Raw genomic sequence first — 25767 nt, 5'->3', positions numbered from 1 at the left:
TAATTTTTCTTAGAAGCCTCTTAAAGGTAGAGATTATGAGTTTTAGTTCTTTATTATTGTAGCACATATTAAAATGCTGAATAAACACATTGATGCTTAAGATCCTGGGTTCCATATTTGCATATGAAATTGACATTATGGATTATGTTAGATGAGGTTTTAGATGATGTTAGATGTTAAATGATGATTTAGTCATTATATTAGATGATGTTAGATTGACGATTTAGTCGTTATAACCTTTCAAGTCGTGCCTACTATTCCTTTGGCAAATAGCATGTATTTGGGATGGTAAATAGATTTAAAATATTTCCTTCTTTTCTTCCCAAGACAACCAGTAGAGTAAAGTAAATTGACCTTAAAAGAGACTGTAACCTGTAATATACAAGACATTAACCTATAATGTACATCTGACTCAGTGGGCTTTTAGTCATGGAATTCAGAATTTCTAATGTTGTGATATTTAGTTTTAGGGTATATATGCTATATTGACTTTTTAGGAAACTGTATTATTATTGCCATCATCAAACCTTAGTTAAGTGCCTATTCTGTACTAGGTCCTATCCATTGAATAGTCAGCAGATAAGTACAACATGCGTAAATGGACCAGATATATGGATAAAATAAATAGTAATATACATTAGCTGAGAAGTTCTATTTCAGGCAGTTGCCTTAGCAAATATTTTAGGTATAGAGATTTGAAGTGACTTCTGAAGGAGAGGAAGTTTTTGAGCAAACTTTTCAAAGAGGGAAGACATTCTAAGCAAAGGATTTAAACTCCCAAGAATGAACAGGGGACGTCATAAAACAGAGAGCCTTTAAGTGTGATACGCTCATATAGTATTGGTCATAGATCTAAGTTGTGGCTGGTGTACAAATGATCTTGCCTTCTGTTCTGCCCGTTGTCTTTTACACAGGCAATGGGAAACTCCGGCTTTGGAACACAGGATAGAATCTACAATTGCTAGTTGGGAACTTTAGCTGAAAAAGTGGGGTGATATGGAATAAATAGTCTGAAGGCAAAATCAATTCATCCTCTTTGACTCCTCAATACTCTTTGTTACATTTTCTTATTTTATTTTCTTCAGGGGACTTATGATTTTTTGAAATGCTGGATATACTTGTATGAGGCCTCTCTCACTGGACTGTATTCTCCTTAAGATCAGAGCCCTTGCTCCTTTTTAATTTTTGGTGGCCATACTGCGTATTTGTGGAGTGAAGTAATGCCTGCGTGAATGAATACTTGGTAGACTGTAGTAGGCCTGGTCTAGTTACAGCATTATGAGGGAAGGAAATTCAACATTATTGCTGTGCTACATCATTCTAGAAGATACTGTACACAGATGTTGAATACTAAAATTTGATTGTTTTCTTCTTGCATATTTTTTGGAATGAAACATTTTAATTTCTTAGAATATTATTGTCACAAGAATGCCAGTTTTTGCCGATTTGCTGTTTCCCTTAGTTTCAATTTTTTGAAGCTAAAATGTTCTTTAATTGTCATGTTACCTGTTTGATGATTTTTTTTGAAAGGTAGCATTGTTCTCTTGAGTTTTATTAGTGTGCAGAGATGTTCAGACCTACTTCATTGTTGGTGCCAATTCACCGTGCAAAGGGCTTCTTCAAAAATCAATGTTGAATATTTACCAGTAATATTATATTCCATACAACAAAAAGCAAATCAGATTTTAGGACTTACGCTGGTCTTTACTGTTTTTATTGTTACAGTGAGGCACTGTTTTAACAGATGAGGGAGAGCAAAAGCTCTGTATTCTCTGTTCGTTCCTCTAATAAACAGAGAACATGTTCTCATTTATGTCACAGCTTCATTTTACCAGCATCGTAAGCTCTTTCCCTCCTTAGGCCTTTGTGCTTGGTTTTCCTGCTACCTGAAATGTTTATTCTCTAGCTTGTTTTGGTGGTGTGTTTTTCTCATCTTCGGGATTTGAGCTTTAGAGTCATTTTCTCTGAAAAACCTAATTCTTGACAGTCCATCTCCATAGATCCTCCATTATTTTCTGTAATACCATTCTCTGTATTATTTTCTCAGTTTATGTTATTATATATTTTATAGATTTTAATTACTTATTTGGTTGTTTATTATATGTCTCCACTAAAATATTAACTTCATGAGAGCGGAGACCTTAGAAATTAGCTCAGTTATTGCCATTAAGTGCTCAGTGAATAGTTTTTCAGTGAATTATAGTAAATTAAATCTTACTGAACCAACAAAGCTTTAAAAGACTGTGATCAGACACAATGCAGTCTTGAGCAGATCCTTCCAATGATCTGTTTTTGTACTATGGTCCGATAAAATGATGCCCTTAGGGTCTTTATGCTAAATAACCTCAGATTATAGCCCTGTTTGTATTTTATCCTTTTAAATATATATATATATATATATATATATATTAATCACAGCAATATTATGTGCTCCTTGTTAATAAGAAAACAAAAAGTCTAAAATGAACAACTACACTCCTTAGCCTTCACACTCCTCTATATGTATACTTGGCCATATGCAATCATATTATTCCTTTGTATTTTCTTCCTCTGGTGACTTTTTTTCCTTCATATTTCTAAATGTTATTCTTATAACAATATTTCATAAAACAGACTTGATCTTCATGTTTCTTTCCATGATAGGTAAGTGTTTAATTCAGCTCTCCTTATTTGTATAGATTTCTAGTTCTTTTATTATTGTAACAGTAAATAGCATCCTTCTATTGCTTGTCCATTACCTATAGATCACTTCTCTTATTCCCTAATTGGTCACATGAAGATTAGTAAGCACACACTTTCTTCTCACCTTATCCCCTCTATTGCCTCCCAGACCCTGTTAATTATACTTTTATGGTGTTAAGGGTTGATAGCATTTACATTCATACTGTTCAAAATAATGAACCTTTCTCATTTCCAATTAACCAAAATTATGATACATTTTTTAAAAAAGATTTTATTTATTTATTTGACAGAGACACAGTGAGGGAGGGAACCCAACCAGGGGAAGTGGGAGAGGGAGAAACAGGCTTCACGCTCAGCAAGGAGCTTGACGCAGGGCTCCATCGCAGGACCCTGGTACCGTGACCTGAGCTGAAGGCAGGTGCTTAACGACTGATGCCCCAAGGTTATGATACATTTTAATTTAGATCTTAAATATTCTTTTTTTTATAGTTTTTCCTGGACCAAATATGTCTTACATAATATGGTCTTAGTATCTTCCAACTTTTACTGATTCTAATAATTGCTTGGAATCTTCTTATCTTAAAGTCCAATTAGATTTCTGTTATAATTTGTACTTTATACCTTCTTAGTTGGATCACAGTTTTCTTACACATCTTCTATCCTGCCTTCCTTAACCATAATTCTAGTTGCCCTTTTCCCTTTCTTATAGCATTTCTATCATACTCCCAAGTTTTCTCATTTTTCTCATTCAAAATTACCTTTCTTTCTGTTAAATCCTAAGGTAATTTCATATTCCTTACATTTTTGAGAATATGTTTATTTCAAGCTTAATTGTTGGGCTTGATACAGACTTCTACATTGAAAATAACATGCTCTCAAAACTCTGAAGGAATTGTTCAGTTATCTGCCAATATCCAGTGCTGGTAATGACCTGTCCAATCCCAATCTCATTGTCATTGTTACAGATTTTTTTCCTCTGACATTCTTTCTTATCTATAATAATCTGAAATATTACAATATGTCTGGTATTGGGTCTTTTCTTGTTTTTCTTACTTAGAATCTGGGTAATAATGGTAATTTGAAGACTTACTCTCCTTTCATTGTATTATGTTTCCAGAAATATTTCCTCTATTCTCTCTTGTATTTCTGGGGTCTTCTCTGGAAGTTGGAATTTTTGGATTATATCTGTAAGTCCCTTTCTCCCTCTTTTTTTCCAGTATAGTCCACCTGTGTCTTTTATTCTGTAAATTTTATTTAACACTATCTTCTAATATTGGTATTTAATTTCAACAAACATATTTTAAATTTTAAGTGCACTCTTTTTCTTTCTTTGTTCGTTTTTTCTATGATGTTGTGAATTACTGTCGGAAGAAGCAGGCTGTCATGGGCCCTGAGCATCCCTGCATGTTCTTACTTGTTTTGCCAAGAAGGCAGAGGCCTGACTGCTCTTTACCTGTGCAGTTTCTCAAGGGCGTATGTGCAATGGGCGTATGTGCCTTAAGGAATGAAGTAACGTCCCCCACTGAACAGAGCACAGGCTTGATCTCACTTATTATATAGAAACAGTAAATCCCTCAAACTCGGTGTTCCCCTCTTGGAACCCAGTTAACTGTGTGTGCTGGCATTCATGAAGGACCCCTTGTGTCATCCGTGAGACTTGGGGGCAGGAGTAACTGATGTGAATGAACATGAGGTAATAAAGTCCTTTGTCAGTGACCCAGCAGTCTCATCTTTTCTGCCAGCTTCCATGAAACAGTCACAGAGGTAGCTTGTTAGCTCCGTGTAAGATAAAATCTCATCCTCTGCGCAGTTCTTGACAAATTCCTCTCACTTTTTCTGAGTATATTAAAGTTTCTTTTTAATGTTTTTGAACTACTTTAAATTATGTTTCTTCTGAAGGTGGTTTTGTTTGGGATTTTCTCCTTTTTTCATTTTTTTTTTGTTGTTGTTTGTTTTTTTGTTTTGTTTTAATTTTTTTAATATTTATTTATTTATTTATTTAATTTATTTTTTATTTATTTTCAGCATAACAGTATTCATTATTTTTGCACCACACCCAGTGCTCCATGCAGTCCGTGCCATTTTTAAATCATGTTGTGTTTTCCTCAATCACATAAGTTGATTTTTTTTTTTTTTAAATAATCCAGTCATTTAGCTATAGAAAGACTAACATAGGAATTGTTTGGGAGTGGTGCAGGTGGTTGGATCTTCTATTCCATATAAAGAAATTTAATTATGATCTCTGAACTCCATTTCTTATCTCCAGACTCTGCTGCTTCTTAATCTAGCATCTTTCCCGACTCTTTCCTGCACTGCAGTCTCTCCCTTTGTGATTGTACTTTCCGCCCTCAAAACTCCGCTAGCTTTCTGTTTTCCAGGTATTTCTTGAAATCTCTTATCTGCTGCTGACTCTACTCCAAGTCTTTGTGTTATTATGAGGTTATACATTTTTATATCTTCCATTTTGGGCGAGGGAGGAAATAAACTCCTTTCTCAGCTATATGGAGGTAACATACTTTATAAAAACATGTTTTAATGATCACCTGTTGCCTCTTGTTTCTATAACTGTACTTAACATCCTTCTAGCAATGCCATATATCTGTTTCTACTCCAGCGCTACTGGCAATAAATAAATAAAGCTTTATAATTTGGAAAATCAATAAAATATCCAATAGAAAATCAAAATAGGAGTGAATAATGTTCATAGAGGAGGGCTTATTTGTGGAATGTGGTTTAACTACGAAGGCAATTTTTACTTACTTTTACTGATTACTTTAGTAACCTTGAATGTAAATGCACTTTTAGATAAATGAAATATATAAAGATGCTATATAACGTGTTTACAGTTTTGAAAATGCCTATTATTTTTGTTCTCCGTTAAACTGAATTGCCCATACTCTTAAAAATTGCTTTATGTCCTTTACTAAAACTCATCTGAAGATTTAAATTATAGGTTTAGGGGATGCCACAAACCCTGGAGTTAGAGTTGTTGATTATTTAAAGGGCCATTCCAGACTTTTGGCCCACACACTTTCCATTGCCACCGTTCAACTCTGCCTGTACATAGTACAGTAGCAGTCATAGCAATGCAAATAGATGAGTGCGACTGGGGTGCAGTAAAGCTTTATGAACAACAAAGTATGAATCTAAATAATTTTTACATGTGATAGAATCTTTTGTTACAACTATGTGAAAACATAAGATCAGGGCTTGCAGTCTGTACAAAAGGTAGCCAGATTAGCCAACGCTGGTGTTAGAATTACCTGTTTCATTAACAGATTTGTTAACCCTGGACTACTGATATGTCTTAACTCTGCCCTGTTCTCCCCATCAGGCAAGCTAATGAAGAATATCAAATACTGGCTAACTCCTGGCGCTACTCGTCTGCCTTTTGCAACAAACTCTTCTTCAGTATGGTGGACTATGATGAGGGGACAGATGTTTTCCAACAGGTAAAAGAGTTATTTTATTTTGCTAATATATTTTGCCATATATATATATATTTTTTTATTTTGCTAATATATTTAATAGAGTTGGTCAAGGTGGATAAGTTATTGTTGGTCAAATAAAAATACAATTCATTGAATAAGTTAATAACTACAATAAATAGTTAAAATAAATTCTGTAGTGTGGTTAAAATAATTTTAGCCAATGTTATCTTTATCATTGCACAGTTTTTGCTATTAGTATGGTAAACACATTCTGACTTTTCTATTATAGAGGAAATACGTTTTTTCAAGCGTATAGTGGTAGTTTACATGCATTATCCTTATTTTGACATTTAACTATACTGGTTTTAGGTGACATTTTGCATAAATTTATGGAATTTTATATAAATTCAATGTAATGTTTACTTAACCCTCACTTCTTCCAATGTGACAGATAAGGAGAATTTTACATGTAAAGTAATAAGTATTTATTTGAAAATATTCTCTGTTATGGACTGAATTGTGTCTCCCGAACTCATATGTTGAAGCCATAACGTAGAAGCAACTGTATTTGGAGAAAGGGCCTCTAAGGAGATAATTAAGGTTAAATGAGATCATAGAATGGGACCCTGATCCAATAGACTTAACTTACAAGGAGAAGAAGCAGAAGATAGCAGGGAAGTATGTGCACAGAGAAAAGGTCATGTAAGGACACTGCAAGAAGACGGCCGTCTGCAAATTAGTAAAAGAGGTCTCATCAGAGACCAATTCTGCTGGCATCTTGATCTTGGACTTTAGCTTCCAGACCGTGAGAAAACAAATTTCTATATTTTAAGCCACTCAGTCCATGGTATTCTGTTCTAGTAACCTGAGCAGACTAACACATTCTCATTTACACAGTCTTCTCTGTAGAGCAAGACAATGAATTGCAGCATAAGAATGTTGGTTGTCATCGATTCTGTTCGTGGTCGTGTCGTCATCACTGCTAACATGAAGTGCTCATGATCCAGGCACTTCGAAGTGCTTAATGTATATTATTCATTTAGTTTTACAGTGATCCAATGAGAAAAATAATGTGATCTTCATTCCACACATAAGGAATTTAAAGTATGGAAAGGTTGCTTTTCTAGGTTTACAAAGTGAGTGTAATATAGGGCCAAAGTTTGAGCTCAGTAGTTTGTCTCCCAAAGCTCTAGTTCTTACGCTGTTACCCGGCAGCTACTAATGTTTGTGTACTTATCACTACATGATCAGTGCTTTTTAAATGTAAAATTTATTGTAGAACATGGCATTGATTAGTTTGATCTGTTTTATTTTTCTCACATGTGACACTCTTTCACATAATACTTTATCAGGTCATGGAAAAGCATTTGGTTCTGTAAAGAATCTAGCTTGCTAATTATAAATGGGCCATTCGTAACTATTTTTGCTTATTTGTTTCCAGGTTGATTATTCATTCATCTTTGCCAGTTTCTAGTTGAATAAGAAATTCCTTATTTTTTCTTTTACCTTCAGTACCCTTTATTCTTAGTCTTTCTGTTAGTATTCCTCACTTACTTCTTCCCCTATAAATTTATTTGTCTTTTGGGATATTTCCTTCTGTTCACCTGTTCAACAAATATTACTGACTCTCTACTCTGTAGGAGCAGTGAGAAACACATATATAGCTCTTCCCCATAAAGATCTTACAGATCAGGGAGCTGATAGTGATACTATCATAATAATAATAAAACACACACACACATATATTTACATATATATATATATATATATATATATATATATATATATATATACAGATCTATCTTGACTTACATTGGGGTTATGTCCCGATAAAGCCATTTATTTTAAGTCGAAAATACTGTAAGTCAGAAATGCATTTAATACACCTAACTACTGAATATCATAGTTTAGCCAACCCTACCTTCAGTGTGCTCAGAACACTTGAACTGTCTACAGTTGGACGGAATTTTCCTTCGTGATTAATTGAATATGGTAGTCAGAGTGAAAGACAGAATGGCTGTATGGGCACAGAATGGTCGGCGGCGTATCCACTGTTTACCCTCACGACCGCATGGTTGACGGAGAGCTGTGGCTCACCGCCTGGTCAGCATCATGAGAGAGCATTGTGTTGTGTATCACCCCCCACCAAAAGATAAAAAATCAAAATTTGAAGTACAATTTCTACTGAATATGTACACTTTGGCACCATTGTAAGGTTAAAAAATTGCAAGGTGAACCATCATAAGTCAGGGACCATCTGTAATTTCAAATAACTTTACAAAGGAAAATTATAATACTATAAGAACCAAATGCTAATTCATGCAATTTATACGTCTCCATGGACTCTCAGGAGAATTGACCTGAGAGATGATCGGGTGAAGTGCTATTCATTATATATTTGAATTCTCTCTGCCATATTAGGAAATAGCTGTCCAGGTCCAATATGCCTGCGAGAGCAGAGGCTTCAAGCCCAAATATCTCTCCTGGCCAAGTTTGTAAACTAAGTATTTGAGTTGAATTATGGTATTAGTTTAGTTGAATTATGTATCTTTATATATGTACTACATTCTTACTATATGAAACACATTGGTTCTTTACTTGCATAATTACATATGTTCTCTCCTATTTTTATAAAACAAAGTCTTTCTGGGTCATTTTTTATAAAATAAGTCTTTAGTGGAAATACTCTTTCATTTTCTCCTAACTACTGTTAAGAAATAAGTTCAGCAGAACACTATGCTGTTGGTCTCATTGTTGAGTCAACAGTATGGTGTGGATGAGGACTTCAGCAAACTGGAGCAGACAAACTTGACCTCAGAGGGATACAGCTTGTTCTAGCTGTGTTTAGCAAATACAGGCCACATGTAGCTGGAGTTGCTTTTTTCAAGGAGAAACCCAAATACGAATTTTATATGAAATTTTTCTATCTTTAAAATGTGGGCAACTAATTCAAACTGTGTGCAGAATCCTGACTGTACAGGCTGCCGGTATATTACCTTATAGATATATTGTTAGATATAATTATTGAATTCTTCTGTATGCTTTAGACATAAAATGTTTTTTTGAAGTTTGACAGATACGAAAGTTGACATCAAGATTGTTTTTAGTTGAAAACTTTCCTCAGGTTAATTTTGATTCAGCAGAATTCTGAATATAGAACTGTTTTGTCTTATCTAAAACCTAGCCCCTGGCTTAGCAATAAGAGTTATTTTCTCTGCTTGACTTATTTCGCTAAGCATGATACGCTCTAGTTCCATCCATGTTGTCGCAAATGGCAAGATTTCATTTCTTTTGATGGCTGCATAGTATTCCATTGTGTATATATACCACTTCTTCTTTATCCATTCATCTGTTGATGGACATCTAGGTTCTTTCCATAGTTTGGCTATTGTGGACATTGCTGCTATAAACATTCGGGTGCACGTGCCCCTTTGGATCACTACGTTTGTATCTTTAGGGTAAATTCCCAGTAGTGCAATTGCTGGGTCATAGGGCAGTTCTATTTTCAACATTTTGAGGAACCTCCATGCTGTTTTCCAGAGTGGTTGCACCAGCTTGCATTCCCACCAACCGTGTAGGAGGGTTCCCCTTTCTCCGCATCCTCGCCAGCATCTGTCATTTCCTGACTTGTTGATTTTAGCCATTCTGACTGGTGTGAGGTGATATCTCATTGTGGTTTTGATTTGTATTTCCCTGATGCCGAGTGATATGGAGCACTTTTTCATGTGTCTGTTGGCCATAAGTCAAGCAGAGAAAGACAACTATCATATGATCTCCCTGATATGAGGAAGTGGTGATGCAACATGGGGGCTTAAGTGGGTAGGAGAAGAATCCATGAAACAAGATGGGATAGGGAGGGAGACAAACCATAAGTGACTCTTAATCTCACGAAACAAACTGTGGGTTGGGGGGGGGAGGGGGTTGGGAGAAGGGGGGTAGGGTTATGGACATTGGGGAGGGTATGTGCTTTTGCCTAAATTGGAAGGGGAGGTGAACCATGAGAGACCATGGACTCTGAAAAACAATCTGAGGGGTTTGAAGTGGCGGGGGGGTGGGAGGTTGGGGTACCAGGTGGTGGGTATTATAGAGGGCACGGCTTGCATGGAGCACTGGGTGTGGTGAAAAAATAATGAATACTGTTTTTCTGAAAATAAATAAATTGGAAAAAAAAACAAATCTTGCATACAAATTTTAGAAAAAAAAAGAGTTATTTTAAAAATGCATAAAAGTTATAGCAGTTAGTGGTTTTATGGGGAATTATAATATACAAAAACAGGGAAGGTACATATTTTGCTTTATTGAGAACTAAAAGATTTTTAATGCTAGGTTTCTTTTCTCACTAACTATGGAACCACATTTTGTTGAAGAGCTCTTTCTGAATTGACATTTTAAAACATTGTGCTTTCTGAAGATAATAAATAAAACTTACTGGGGTATTGTTGGGAAAGAAACTTCAATTATATGGGATTCCCATGTAATGGTTGAGGCTAAGTGAATGATAACAGACCGATCAGTTAATGATTGTGGTGTGTTAGAAGCAGGTGTGGACTAGCAATAAGATCTGTATTGTACCCTGCTTTGTGTATAGTCTTGGGGAATTTGTACATTTAATGAAGATGAGAGCTTTGAATAAGACTATTTTTTAACTCTAAGATTTTTAGATCTTAAACCTTAGGAATTTGTTCCAATGCAGAGAGTTTTTACTTGTAATATGTTATTTACATGTTGGCTCTAGCTATCTCTTGTGCACCCACCATGGAAACACACACAGATTTCCCACATGGAAATCTGGCATTGGGAAAAGCACAGACAAGAAGGCAACTGGTGACTGTGGGTTTTGTTCTCTTTAACCAGCCTTACTAATGTCCATAACAAGCAAGCCCACTGTTGGTACAGCTGTATCTTTACTTTGGTATGACAGTTCTTTGATTTCACTTTTCATTCTCGGTATTGTGAAATGCTGAGCTATACTGCCTGTCAAGGCCAAAAATCTACTAGTCTTTTGTTTGAGGCATTTTTCATAATTCCTTAGCAGTGAGAATTTAATTTATATAATTTTTATAGTTTGCCACTCAGTGCAAATTAAGCTAACATTTGTTTTAGGTATTCTTAATAGGCACCATTTATATCAAAGTAGTATTCTATTCAATACACTCTTCAAATGGAACTACCTATAGAAAATAGTTGTAAGATATAATCATTGTAAAACACTTGAATTAATAGAGCAATTGAGCAGAAAGAGATTATCATTGTGTATTTCTCCTGTAATCTGGTAAATTCAGGTTGTTTAGAACAAAAATGCTGGTTTCTGATATAATCATCATTTTTAAGACTTTAAATTTTTAATAGAGAATTTAATAATTTGCCATTAATGCTCGTATGCCTTTATATTTTTCAACAAGTGCCAGTACTTTTTCTTTAATAACTGCTTAAGTGAAATAGTACATTATATGTGAAGGTTTCGAGAACTTAGTCAAACTCACAAGTTTTTTTTCAGTCAGTAGTATATTACAATGAATAAACACAATAATTAAGCTCTGGAAAGCCACTTGAATTTTCATAATAAATTCTATCTTTTTAAAATTCATGCAGAAAAAACCATAAAATGTTAGATTAATGAGATATAAACATTACTGCGATATTACATTTAGTATTTTTTATCTTACGTTTTACAGCTCAACATGAATTCTGCTCCTACATTCATGCATTTTCCTCCAAAAGGCAGACCAAAAAGAGCTGATACTTTTGACCTTCAAAGAATTGGATTTGCTGCTGAACAACTAGCAAAGTGGATTGCTGACAGAACGGATGTTCATGTATGTTTTTATTCCCTACAGTTTTAATAATAGACTAATTAGTTTTGGTTTGTTACAGCACTGTAGTAAGGCCAAAGGATTCTTAAAACTACTCTATAGAATATTTTTCCTTGTTTAGAGAATACCATGTGGTAGCATAAGCTGAATTTTGACTGAATTAGGTGAATTTAAATGGTTTTTAGAATAATGGTATATTGGTATTTTAAGAACCATTAAAAAGCACACAAGTTGGCAAAAAGTAATTTCAGAGACTAAAATATATATGGAATATTATTCAGAGGTATTAGTAAAGAAATTCTAATTAAAAAGTGTACTTTTTATTTAGCTTTTGGGCAAATACAAATGATATACTACTTTTCATGAACCATGTGAGAAAATATGTATACTGTTCTTTGAACTACGGAATAACTTAATTCTAAGTGTGTGTAATGTCTTTATTTTATGTAATTTAACTAATTCTACTTCTAGAAATATAACCTAAGGATATAATTAGGGATGATTCAAATACTTAGCCATAGAAATATTTTTTAAATAACATTCATTGTAAATGGAAAACAATTGGAAGTAAGTGAAATGTCTAAACATAGGAGACTACTTAAATGTACTATATAGTATGGCCAAAAATGGTCTTCAGGTATATTTGACATAGAAAGCAGCTCAAGGTTAGAAAAATAGCCTTTATAGTATGATCTAGAATTTTGTTTTAAAGCATAAATATAATGTAGATATGTAGAGAGTTTATTCAGGAAGTAAACAAACAAAAATCTTGATGGTAGTTAATGTCTATGGGGAGGGTTTAAGCCTCCTTTATTCCTTCATCTCACCAGAATTTTCTATAGTGAACAATTATAACCAGTAATTTTAAAGTACATTTGTTCTAGAATATGTAGTTTTTACCATAAGGTGTAAACATATTTATTCTTAGTCAAGATGGGTGTTTGACATCATTGTTAACTCTTGTCTTCTTTTTTCTGTAATCTTTTGGCAAATATTCAGTTCTGCAGTGGTAACATTTAGTTTATACAAGATACTAAGTGTAACACTGAAAAAGTACTATTAATTCTTTATAAGATTTACTGAATTTTCATCAGATATGATTCTAATCTATTGATCATATCTACACTTTAAGTTATATGATAAATATACTTTTAAGAAATAATTGGAAATAATTTCAACCTTTAAAAAGTTTCACACATGAAAATAATGCAAATAGTACCAATGTGTACCTTTATCAAATTCACCCATATACTTTTTACCCCTTTTGCTTTACCACTTTATTTTCCCCCACTCCTATTGCCCTATATACATACTTCAGACGCACATATATTTCTTTTCAGAAGGTGAACTGCATTTCCTGAGATATACATAAGAACAGTATGGATATCACCTTCACAGATTTACACTGATGTAATATTTTTATTTGAGCTACTATCCATATTCTATTTTGTCAGTTGACCTAAAAATACCCTTTAATAGCATTTTCATGCCTCCAGTACAAGATCCATTCTAGAGTTAGTCATTGGATTTAGTCATCAGGTTTTTTTAGCATCTTTTAATCTGGAATATTTCCATAGCCCATCTTTGTCTTTTAAACGCACTGACATCTTGACTCCTTTTTCACTTTTTAAATAGAATGATCCTCATTTTATTTGCCTGGTATTTATTTTTTTATGATTTTTTTTTTTCTGATTAGATTCTATTTACACATTCTTAAACATAGTACTGCATAGGTCATGTTTTGGTCATGATATCTGTCTTGACTCTCATTGATGATCTTTAATTTCGATTATCTGGTCTGGGTGTTTTCCATTTCTCTGCTGTATAATTACTGACCCTCCTTGTAATTAGTAAGCTGTCTGTGTGGAAACACCTTAAGATCAGAGAAATATCATACTCCTCATCAAAATTGTTACCTAGATCTAACATCCATTGGTGATTTTTCTTTGATCCAGATTTTACCTAACTGATTGCAAAATGATGATGTTCCACTTCTCCTCCCTCCATAGTTCTACTTAGCCTTCAGCATTTTACTGTGAGCAACAATTCACCTCTCCTACCTATCAGTCATTGGTAGGGACTCATGAGTTGCATTTTTTTCTCCAGTGGTTAGTATGTTACTACTATACTTTAAATATTTTGGTACTAAAATTGTTCTAGATTTGACTAGCAGAATCTTCTTTATGCTGGCTCTTGTGTTGGTGTGACATCTGTCATTTTCTTTTTAAAGTTTTTTTTTTTTTAAAGATTTTATTTATTTGACAGAGTGAGAAATCGCAAGTAGGCAGAGAGGCAGGCAGAGAGAGAGGGGGGCGCAGGCTATCAGCTGAGCAGAGAGCCCGATGCAGGGCGTGATTCCAGGACCCTGAGGCCATGACCTGAGCCGAAGGCAGAGGCTTACCCCACTGAGCCACCCAGGTGCCCCGCTCTCTGTTCTTTTCTTTTGAGCATTTTCTTACTTTCCTGACATAATTTCCTGACATAAGATACTTCAGGCTTATCTACCTAATCTGCCCTGTGTAGCACTCAATTATACATCTCTTCTCAGAGCCTTGGTTTATTTTAGTGAGAAATATTATTAGAACCAAGATCTGTATATACTTTGAAATCATGATTTCATAACAATGCCATCTACTTTTTAAAAACAGCTTTTATGTTTTAGTGGACACCATCAAGAAAATGAAAAGACAACCCACAGAAGGGGAGAAAATAGTTACAAATCATTTTTTGACAAAGGACTTATATCTAGTATGTATATAGGAATTTTACAACTCAATAATAAAAAGACAATGCAATTAAAAAATAATCTGAATAGACATTTGTATAAGGAAAATATACAAGTGGTTAATAAGTAAATGAAAAGATCCTCAGCGTCATTAGTCATTAGGAACATGCAAATAAAACCTACAGTGAGTTAGTATCTCATACCCACTTAGGTTGGCTGGAATCAGTGGACAATCTCTGGACAATATTGGCAAGGAAGTGGAGAAATCCGAATTCTCGTACACTACCAGTGGGAATGTTAAATGGTATAGCCACTTTGAAAAACAGTCGGGCAATTACTCAAACCAGGAAACATAGCATTACTATATAACCCAGCAATTCGACTCTTAGGTATATACCCAGGATAAATGAGAATGTGTACCCACACAAATTCTTGTACCAGAATGGTTATAGCAGCATTATTTGTAATAGCCACAGGTAGAAACAACCCAAATGCCTATCAACTGATAATTGGTATCAAATTGTGGTATTTCTGTACAAAGGAATGTTCAGCCATAAAAAGGAATGAAGTACTGAAACATGCTACGAGAAGGATGTTGAAAACATCATGCTGAGTGGAAGAAGCCAGTTACTGAAGACCATGTATTATATGAAAAGTTTAGTAAAAGAGTAGTCTGTATAGACAAGAGTAGATTCATGGCCTTTTAGTGTTGTAGGGCGAGGGGTATACCAGGGGGATTGCTGAAGGGTTTTCTTTTGCTGTGATTGGAATGTTCTGATGCTGACTTTGGTGACGATAACACAACCCCCTGAATAGACTAAAAACTATTGAATTGTACACCAAGTGTACAATGTATGTTATATGTATTATATGTTGGTAAAGATGTTAAAAAATGTTAAAGATGTTAAAATGTCTCAATTTGGAATAATAAATAAATTACACTCCTATTTCCTCCCCCTGTACTAGATGATCCCATGTTTCATAGTGAAACACAGCAGTTGCGGGTTAAATATAGGTAATGTATGTGTATATTAACTGGTTACCTAAAGCAGGTCTTTTTACATAGCCATAATGTTGGAAGCCATATGTTTTTGATTTGTAAAGAATAAAAGGAGTTAGTTTCACAAATGAAAAGTAGGGTATCACCTTTCTGAGGTTTTGGAATTGAAAATTGAAAGGACTAGGACATGGTCAAGAGAAAAAACAGTTTACTTCATTCAGCTCTAAAAATTTTCATTGCATGTTTGCAGATTCGAGTCTTCAGACCACCCAACTATTCTGGCACCATAGCTTTGGCCCTGTTAGTGTCACTCGTTGGCGGTTTGCTCTATCTAAGAAGGAACAACTTGGAATTCATCTATAACAAGACTGGTTGGGCCATGGTATCTCTGGTATGTTATTACAGAATATTTTTCTCCTTGTTTCTTTGTAAATAGTGTAAGTTGTATGGTTGCTGATTTTCAACAAAGGTGTCAGAGTAATTCAGTGAGAAAAGAATAGTCTTCGGCAAATTGTGCTGGAATGGTCAAATATCCTCATATAAATAACGAACCAAAACCCTTAGCCCACACCACATATAAAAGTTATTCAGAATGGATTATGGTTCCATGTGTAAGACTAAAATTATAAATCTTCCAGAAGAATACAAAATCTGTATAACACAAAAAGCATAAACCATGGAAGAAAAAATAATAAATCGGACTTAAGATTAAAATATTTGCTCTTCAAAAGAATCCATAGACTCAGAAAAAATATTTGGAAAATACAGGCTTATGGGGCATATATCTAGAATATGTGAAGAATTATTGCTACCAAGATAGAAATCATGGTTTTTAAAAAAACAGACAATGTATTTATAGGTAACAGGGAATATGTACATACTAGCCTTTCTCTCCTGCTGATAGAACTATAGACCTGGAGTCAGTGCAAAGCTGCTCAGGTATTTGGTGTTTCTAAAAAGTAAAGGTCAGCCAGCAGATCAGCTAAGAAAACCCACATTTAATTATGACATTTAATGTCATTTAATTAGCAGATAAAAAAATAATCAACCTTCTACATCTCCTATTTTGGTTTTCTTTGACTTGAGTTTGGGCAATTTGGAGCAGACAGAGAGGTATCTAGGAGATACCTCTAGTTCAGGCTCAAGGACAATAGAAGAGATTCTTGTGTTTTTGTTTTTTGTTTTCTATTTTCTTGTACCCCAATTCCTCAGGCAATCCCATGGTAGAACAGTAGAGACAATGAAAGCAGTTGGCAGTGGAAACTGTAGGGGCCAAACTCTTAAAGCGGAACCTTCCTCACCATGACAACATTAGTAAAACTATTCACCAAAAGAATTAAAAAGTCAATTTTACTGTTTAATAATTCAGAAAATGGGCAAAAGATTTGACGTGATGCTTGACCAAAGAGCATAGACAAAGGGCAAAAAGGCACATGCAAATTCTATGGTAGTGAACTCAGATCTTCTGGCTTAGATGTTCTTGTGGTCCAGTAAGTTTCTCTTCTGTATACTGGCATATATCCTGTGAGCCACCTAAGGCAAAGTGACAGGGTCCTGTTAAAGAAAATACTGTACTCAGGAGCCTCCATTTTATGGTTGGTAATTTATTGATTGATTGACTGCAGTACTTGTAGGCAAAAATCCATGTTCTGCACCTGGGGATAAAAAAAATAGAGAAAGGGGTTATGGTCTTCCACTGCTCGCTTTCAAATAGCCATTCTGATCCCTCCTCAGTTTGAGACACTGGATAGAGGTTAAGAGCTTGAAGGATATGAAAGGCCATTGTGGGGTCTTCTGTGGAGAGCAGGATATCAATGTTGTAAAATAAGGGTGTACAACTGAAAAAAAGGAGAAGGTGGCCTGGTTAATCATGTAACACAAATAAGTACCCTTTCGGAGAAATGCTGCATTGAGAACCCACACTGCCGAGCAAAACAATGTATAAATCTAGAAACGTAGGCTTTTTGTTTGTTTGTTTCTTTGCTATCTATAAAGAAAGGAATCCCCACCCCATCCCAACTTTACTGAGGAATAACTGACATACAACATTGTGTGAAAGTTGAGGGTATACAGTGTGATGATTTGATACCTGTATATACTACAAAATGATTACCATAATAAGGTTAGTTAATACCTTTATCACCTCATATAAATTACCTGTGTGTGTGTGTGTGTGTGAACATTTAAGATTTACTCTCTTAGAAATTTCCAAGTATATAATATAGTATTTTTAACTCCAGTCACACTGCTATAAACAATAACCCTAGGACTTACACATTTTAAAAATGGAAATTGTACCCTTTGACCAATATCTCCTTGTTTTCCCCACCTTATAGCCTCCAGAAATCACCATTCTATTCTCCCTTTAAGATTCTGCATAAAAAGGAGATCATAAAGTATTAGGCTTTCTTTGTCTAACTTTTTTACTTGGCGTTATGCTATCTGGGTCCATCCATGTTGTTGCAAATGGCATGTTTTTTTCTGAATGGCTGAAATATGTGTGTGTGTGTATATATGTATCATATACACACAATGGAGATACATATATATGTGTACACACACACACACACACACACACACATATCCATCTGCCAATGAACACTTAAGTGGTTTCTATGAATAATGATGCAATGAATATGGAGGTACAGATCTCTCTTTAGGATAGAAATATGATGGCTTTCAGATCCATACCCAGAAGAGGGATTGCTGGATCATAAGCTAGTTATATTTTTAATTTTTTAAGGAAAATCCATGCTGTTTTCCATAGTGGCTATACCTTTTACCCTCTCCCCAGCAGTGCATAAATATTCCTTTTTCTATATCCTTGCCAACAACTGTAACCTTATCTTTTTGATAATAATCATTCTAATAGGTATTAGATGTTACTTCATTGTGATTTTGATTTCCAATTCCTTGATGATTGGTAATTTTTGACCATTTTTTCATGTACCTGTTGGCTATTTTTAGGTCTTTTTTGGGAAAATGCCCATACAGGTTTTTTTTTTTTTATTGTTTTTTTTTTTTTATTTTTTTTTATTTTTTTGCCCATACAGGTTTTGTGCCCACTTTTTAATTGGATTTTTTTTTTCTTGAGTTCTGTGAGTTTCTTACACATTTGGACTCCTTTTCCAACATATGATTTGCAGATTATTTTCTCTTATTCTGTAAGTTACCTTTGTATTTTGCTGATGGTTACCATTGCTTTGCAAAAGCTTTATAGTGTGATATAGTCCCATTTGTTTACTTTTGCTTTTGGTGTCATATTCAAAATATTGTCAAGACCAGTGTCAATGAGATTTTTTCATATGTTTACACCTTTAATCCATTTTGAATTAACTTTTGTGATTGTCATAAGATACGTGTTCATTTTCATTCTCTTGCATCTGAAGATCTACTTTTCTCAGCACTTTTAATCAAAGAGACTATGCTTTCCTCATAGAGCATTGTTTATTCCCTTGCCAAATACTTGTTGTTTTGCCATTTTGGAATTTATTTATTATTATTTTTTAAATTTTGTTCAGTTAGCCAGCATGTAGTAATAACATCGTTAGTTTTTGATGTAGTGTTCAAGCATTCCTTAGTTGCATATCACACCCAGTGGTCATTGCCACACAAGCTCTTCATAATACCCAACACCCAGTTACCCCATGCCCCTACTCCCTCCCTTCTGTAACCCTCAGTTTTTTTTTCCTGGAGGGCAGAGTCTCTCGTGGTTTGTCTCCCTCTCTGATTTCTTACTGTTCAGTTTTCCCTCCCTTCCCCTGTGGTTCTCCTTGCTCTTCCTTATGTTCCACAAATAAGTGAAACCATATGATGATTGCGTTTCTCTGCTTGACTTATTTCACCTAGCATAATCCCTTCCAGTTCCATCCTTGTCGAGCAAATGGTGGGTATTCGTCCTTCTTAATAGTTGAGTAGTATTCCATTGTACAATACATTCCGTTGTATCCATTCATCTCTTGAAAGGCATCTTGGGCTCCTTCCATAGTTTGGCTATTGTGGACATTGCCGCTGTGAACACTGGGGTGCACGTGCCCCTTTGTTTCACTACATCTGTATCTTTGGGGTACTGGTAAATACCAAAGATACAGATGTAGTGTCAAATACTTGTTTACAGTACTTGTGTGAGTTTATTTCTGGGCTTGCAATTCTATTGCATTGGTCTATTTTTGACAGTACCATTGTTTTGATTACTTTGTAATATACTTTGAATTCAGAGAATTTTGTGCTTCCAGGTTTGTTCTTCTTTCTCAGTATTGTGTTGGATATTTGGCATCTTTTTATGGTTCTATACAAATTCTAGGATTTTTTTTTTCTATGTGAAAATGTCACTGGAATTTTGATAGTGATTGCATTGATTTTAGGTAGGGTGGACATATTAACAATATTAATTCTTCTGCTCTGTGAACACAGGATATTTTTCCATTTGTTTCTTTCATGATTATCTTTCACGTCCCTGGTTAAATTTATTCCTATGACTTTTATTGGTTTTGATGCTACTGTAAATGGGACTTTTTTTCCTTTTAAAAAAAATTTTTTGTTAACATATAATGTATTATTGCCCCAGGGGTACAGGTCTGTGAATCATCAGGCTTATACACTTGACAGCACTCACCGTAGCACATACCCTTCCCAATGTCCATAACCCAGCCACATAAATGGAACTTAAAAAAAAAAAAAGTTTCTTTTCAGATGTTTTGTTGTTAGTCTGTAGCAACATAACTGATTTCTATATATTGGTTTTGTATCCTGAAACTTTATTGCAATTGGTTATTAATTCTAATAGGTTTTTGGTGGAGTCTAGGAATTTCTGTATATAAGATCATATCATCTACGAACAATTTTAATTTCCTCTTTCTGATTTGGATGCCTATTATTTCTTTTTTCTTGGCCACTTGATCTGGGCTTCCACTGGTCTAGGACTTCCACTATGATCCTGAACAGGAATGATGATAGTGGGCACCCTTGTCTTGTTCCTGATGTTAGAGACCTTCCAGCCTATCATTATTGAGTATGATGTTAGCTGTGGGCTCAACAAATAGGGATTTTATTATGTTGAGCTACATTTCTTCTGTATCTAATTTATTGAGAGTTTTTCTCATGAAGGATGTTGAGTTTTATGAAATACTTTTTCTGTATCTATAGGGATGATCATATGGCTGATTTTCATCTTTCTTCCTATTAATGTAGTATATCACCTGTCTTATTCTTATTGAACCCTCCTTGCATACAAGAATAAATCCCTCTTAATCATGGTATATAATCTTTTGAATATACTGTTGAATTTTGTTGAGAATTTTTGCATTTGTATTCATCAAGGATATTTATTTGTAGTTTTCTTCTAGTGTCTTTATCAGGCTTTGGTAACAAGGTAATTCTTGCATCATAAAGTGAATTTAGAACAATGAATTCTGGAACACTGAAAAGAAATAAATTGAAGACAAAGTGAGTTTGGGAAAATTTGAGAAGGATTGTTACTCTTGAAATTTTTGGTAGACTTCACTAGGGAAACTGTCTGATCCTGGGCTTTTCTTTGTTGGGAAGTTTTTAAATCCTGATTCAATCTTCTTACTTGCTACTGGTCTCCAATTTTCTGTTTCTTCATTATTCATTCTTAATAGGATTGTGTTTCTGGGAACTTCTCTATTTCTTTTAGGTCATAAATTTCTCAGGGTATTGTTCATAGTAGTCTCTTCTAATCCTTTGTATTCTTGTGGTATGAGTTGAAATGTCTTCTTTGCTTCTGATTTTATTCATTTCAGTTTTTTCTTCATTTAGATAATGGTTAGTTTTATCATTTTAAAAACCCAGTTCTTTGTTTTATCATTTCTGTGGCTTTTCCAGTTTTTATTTCTGCTCTAATCTATTTCCTTATTTTTGCTCATTTTTGACTAAGTTTATTCTTTTTTTCCTACTTCCCTGAGATAGAAAATTAGGTTATTTCAGATAGTCTTTTTTCTTAATATAGGCATTTATTACTGAAAAGTTCCCTGTTAGAACTATTTTTGTACCATCTGGTAAGTTTTAGTATATTGTTTCCATTTCCTTTTGTTTCACAATATTTTATCTATTAGTTGTTTGGGAGTGTGTTCTATAGCATATTTGTGAGCTTCTAGTTTTGTACCATTATATTTGAAGAACTACTTGGTACAATTTCCATCATAAGTTAGCTAAGAACTTGTTTTGTGACCTAACATATGGTTTGTCCCATAGAACATTCATTGTACACTTAAGTGTATTTATTCTGCTGCTGTTGAATGGAGTGTTCATTTTATGTCTGTTAGGTCTGTTGGACTAAAGTATAATCTAAGCCCGTTGTTTTCTTATTGGTTGGATGAGTTATCTCCTGTTGAAACTGCGGTATTAGAATCCCTGACTACTGTACAGCTGTTTTTTTTCTACCTTCAAATACATTACTGTTGGTTTAATATATTTAGGTGCTGTGATACGGTCATATATACTTACAGCTATTATATTTTCTGGATGAATTGACTCATTTTTCATTATATAATGACCCTATTTATCTCTTGTGACCATTTTTCACTTCAATTCTATTTTTTTCTGATGCATGTATAGCTACCCTATTTTATTGGCTTCCATTTCCATGGAATCCATATCCTCTCTTTGAAAGTATTTTTCTCCTTGAAGCTAAAAGGAATGTCTAGGGGGCACCGTATAATTGGGTCTTCTTTTTTTATCCATTTATCCACTCTATATCTTTTGAATGAATAATTTAATCCATTTTCATTTAAGTCATTGTTGACAGAAAAGGACTTATTAATGCCATCTTAATTGTTTTCTGCTGCCAGGGCCTAGGATTTTATTTTTTTGGCAGGCGGGGGGAAGGGAGTCATTTTGTCACTCTGCCTCAGTTGAGCATCTAGGAAGTATTAAAACTGTGAAGGCTTCTCAGTGCACTTTGAACCTGGAAAATAATCCAAACAGGCCCATGGGACTACAAGTTGGGCAGGTGGAACATATCCCTGTAATCTAGGAATTGTGATGTCTAAGAAACAAAACACAGACTCAGAAAAATAAAATAAATTCCATACTTTCCCCACTCATGGGGGTGGGAGGAGAATCGGTCACTATATAAGAGGATACTGGCAGCTGTTTGTTTTATAAATAGATGAATTTTTACAGCGGTATGTTTTGACTCCCTCCTCTTTTTCTTTTGTGTATTTTGTGTAGTTCTGCTTTGAGATTACCATGAGGCTTACATAAAACATCCTATGATAGAATAGTCTGTTTTTTACTGGTAATTTAACTTCAGTAGCTTACTGAAACTACCCTTTACTTCTTGTTCCCTGTGAGGGGGGGACTCCGCTTTTTATACCTTCTGTTGATCCTGGAAAAGTAGGCTGGGTGCTGAATGCTCTGGTTTGTGTCCTTTCTCCTCATCCTGCAGAATCGGGGTGGCTTTCTGCATTTGGCCAGTTGTTGTCTGACAAGCCTTTATTGCCTTCAGAGGGTGTACAGGTGGCAGAGGATAGAAGGGTGTGTGGGTGATGCCTATGGAGTATTGAGGGTGCCTGTGGGCCAGCTCGGGGGGAGCCACTGTTGAAGTCTCTTCAGCAACTCGGTGGCAGGCTTCCTGACGGATTGCATCAGGTAGTTATTAGGATCTGCATTTTTTTGATGTGTTCCATTCTGAGGCCTGGCTGCTATTCTCCATCAGTTCATTGCCCCCTAGTTGTGCATTGTATGACTCAGTATTCTGGATGGAGTAAAAATTGTGTCTCTGTCCATCTCCCACACAGCTGGGAGGCCAGGTGCTCACTAACACACACTCAGTTTCCCCTGTGGGAGAGATCATGGGAGAAGTTCTCTCTGGGCACTGAGCTGTGCCCCGCGGAGGAAACTGAAACTCTACTTTTTTTTTTTTTTTTTAAAGATTTTATTTATTTATTTGACAGAGAGAGAGATCACAGGTAGGCAGAGAGAGAGAGGAGGAAGCAGGCTCACTACTGAGCAGAGAGCCCAATGCAGGGCTTGATCCCAGGACCCTGGGATCATGATGTGAGCCGAAGGCAGAGGCTTAATCCACTGAGCCATCCAGGCGCCCCTGAAACTACTTTTTAAACCGTCTCCACTGCGTCTATTATTTCATTATTATTGTTGTTCCATTGGTGCTCTGGCATATCTCTGTTGGACTCAACCTCCACAAAGGCATTTTTGTCCATAGGAGACTGTCAAAAATCAGTGTTCTGTACAGAGGAAGTTGTAGAATGTTCTTATAAACCATGGTTCTTAAAAAGACAGTACTGTCAATTTTATTACATATAAAAAGCAAGTTTCTTAGAAAATATAACCTGAAATTATGTCGGGAAAAAATTTAAATTCATAGTATATAAGTAACCATTAGTTATGTTTAAACATTTGCAAATCATCCTTGAAAAAGTGAAGCAGTCCAGTAGTTTCTAAGTCATTTTTAGCAAATATTCAACAACTACTGAAAGCAGCACAGCCACTGTAAGATGCCCTCTGTCATAAAGACCCTGTTAATGAGAGCAGCAGAAAGTGCCAGGGGGTGCAGCATTAGAGTGGCAGGTATCAAAAACTGGCAAGAAATACTTCTTCCTAGACAATGAGGACCCTGTCCAGAGAAGGAATACTTGTGGTAGGGACTTTACTTCGATAGAGAAGGATTACTTGGGAAGGTGGTAGAAACAGCTTAGGCAAAGAGTGCTAAGGAACCAGAGATGGCAGAATTCATAGTACAGGCAAAAAGATCGACCCAGGAAAATGAGTGCTTTACCTGTGAAGTACTGATGGTGTTTCTCAGTGGCGGTGGCTCATGAAGAAATCAAGAGGAGTGAAGAGTTAGTGAAGAAGGCTACCTGAAATAGGTAAAGTTACCTACACAGAGGCACCATTTTTTTTTTTTACTTTTTTTATTTTTTAATTTTTTTTAACATCTTAATTTTATTTTTTTCATGTTACAAGATTCATTGTTTAAGCACCACACCCAGTGCTCCATGCAACATGTATTTTTTTTCAATTTATTTATTTTCAGAAAAACACTATTCATTATTTTTTCACCACACCCAGTGCTCCATGCAATCCGTGCCCTCTGTAATACCCACCACCTGGTACCCCAACCTCTCACCCCACCCCACCCCCCGCCACTTCAAACCCCTCAGATTGTTTTTCAGAGTCCATAGTCTCTTGTGGTTCACCTTCCCTTCGAATTTACCCCAACTCCCTTCTCCTCTCTAACACCCCTTGTCCTCCATGCTATTTGTTATGCTCCACAAATAAGTGAAACCATATGATAATGGACTCTCTCTGCTTGACTTATTTCACTCAGCATAATCTCTTCCAGTCCCGTCCATGTTGCTACAAAAGTTGGGTATTCATCCTTTCTGATGGAGGCATAATACTCCATAGTGTATATGGACCACATCTTCCTTATCCATTCATCCATTGAAGGGCATCTTGGTTCTTTCCATAGTTTGGTGACCATGGCCATTGCTGCTATAAACATTGGGGTACAGATGGCCCTTCTTTTCACGACATCTGTATCCTTGGGGTAAATACCCAGGAGTGCAATTGCAGGGTCATATGGAAGCTCTATTTTTAATTTCTTGAGGAATCTCCACACTGTTCTCCAAAGAGGCTGCACCAACTTGCATTCCCACCAACAGTGTAAGAGGGTTCCCCTTTCTCCACATCCTCTCCAACACATGTTATTTCCTGTTTTGTTAATTTTGGCCATTCTAACTGGTGTAAGGTGATATCTCAATGTGGTTTTAATTTGAATCTCCCTGAGGGCTAATGATGATGAACATTTTTTCATGTGTCTGATAGCCATTTGTATGTCTTGATTAGAGAAGTGTCTGTTCATATCTTCTGCCCATTTTTTGATATGTTTGCCTGTTTCGTGTGTGTTGAGTTTGAGGCGTTCATTATAGATCCTGGATATCAACATTTTGTCTGTACTGTCATTTGCAAATATCTTCTCCCATTCCGTGGGTTGCCTCCTTGTTTTTTTGACTGTTTCCTTTGCTGTGCAGAAGCTTTTTATTTTGATGAAGTCCCAAAAGTTTATTTTCGCTTTTGTTTCCTTTGCCTTTGGAGACATATCTTGAAAGAAGTTGCTGTGGCTGATATCGA

At 35.3% G+C, this 25767-nt stretch overlaps 1 protein-coding gene across 2 annotated transcripts in view; it reads left to right on the top strand.

The window, feature by feature from the left end:
- TUSC3 (tumor suppressor candidate 3) overlaps positions 1-25767 on the top strand; it is a 168869-nt gene that overhangs the window by 37223 nt on the left and 105879 nt on the right. For both annotated transcript variants that reach the window (XM_044225524.1, XM_044225525.1), the window contains exons 2-4: positions 6017-6134; positions 11789-11929; positions 15902-16042. In XM_044225524.1, the coding sequence (XP_044081459.1) occupies positions 6017-6134; positions 11789-11929; positions 15902-16042 (400 nt within the window). The remainder of the gene's footprint in view (positions 1-6016; positions 6135-11788; positions 11930-15901; positions 16043-25767) is intronic.

This window comes from Neovison vison, chromosome 11 (assembly GCF_020171115.1).
Source record: "Neovison vison isolate M4711 chromosome 11, ASM_NN_V1, whole genome shotgun sequence".
In the NCBI taxonomy this organism is placed as follows: domain Eukaryota; kingdom Metazoa; phylum Chordata; class Mammalia; order Carnivora; family Mustelidae; genus Neogale; species Neogale vison.
Note: the sequence above shows the minus strand (reverse complement) of the source record. Positions and strands in the feature narration are given on the sequence as shown.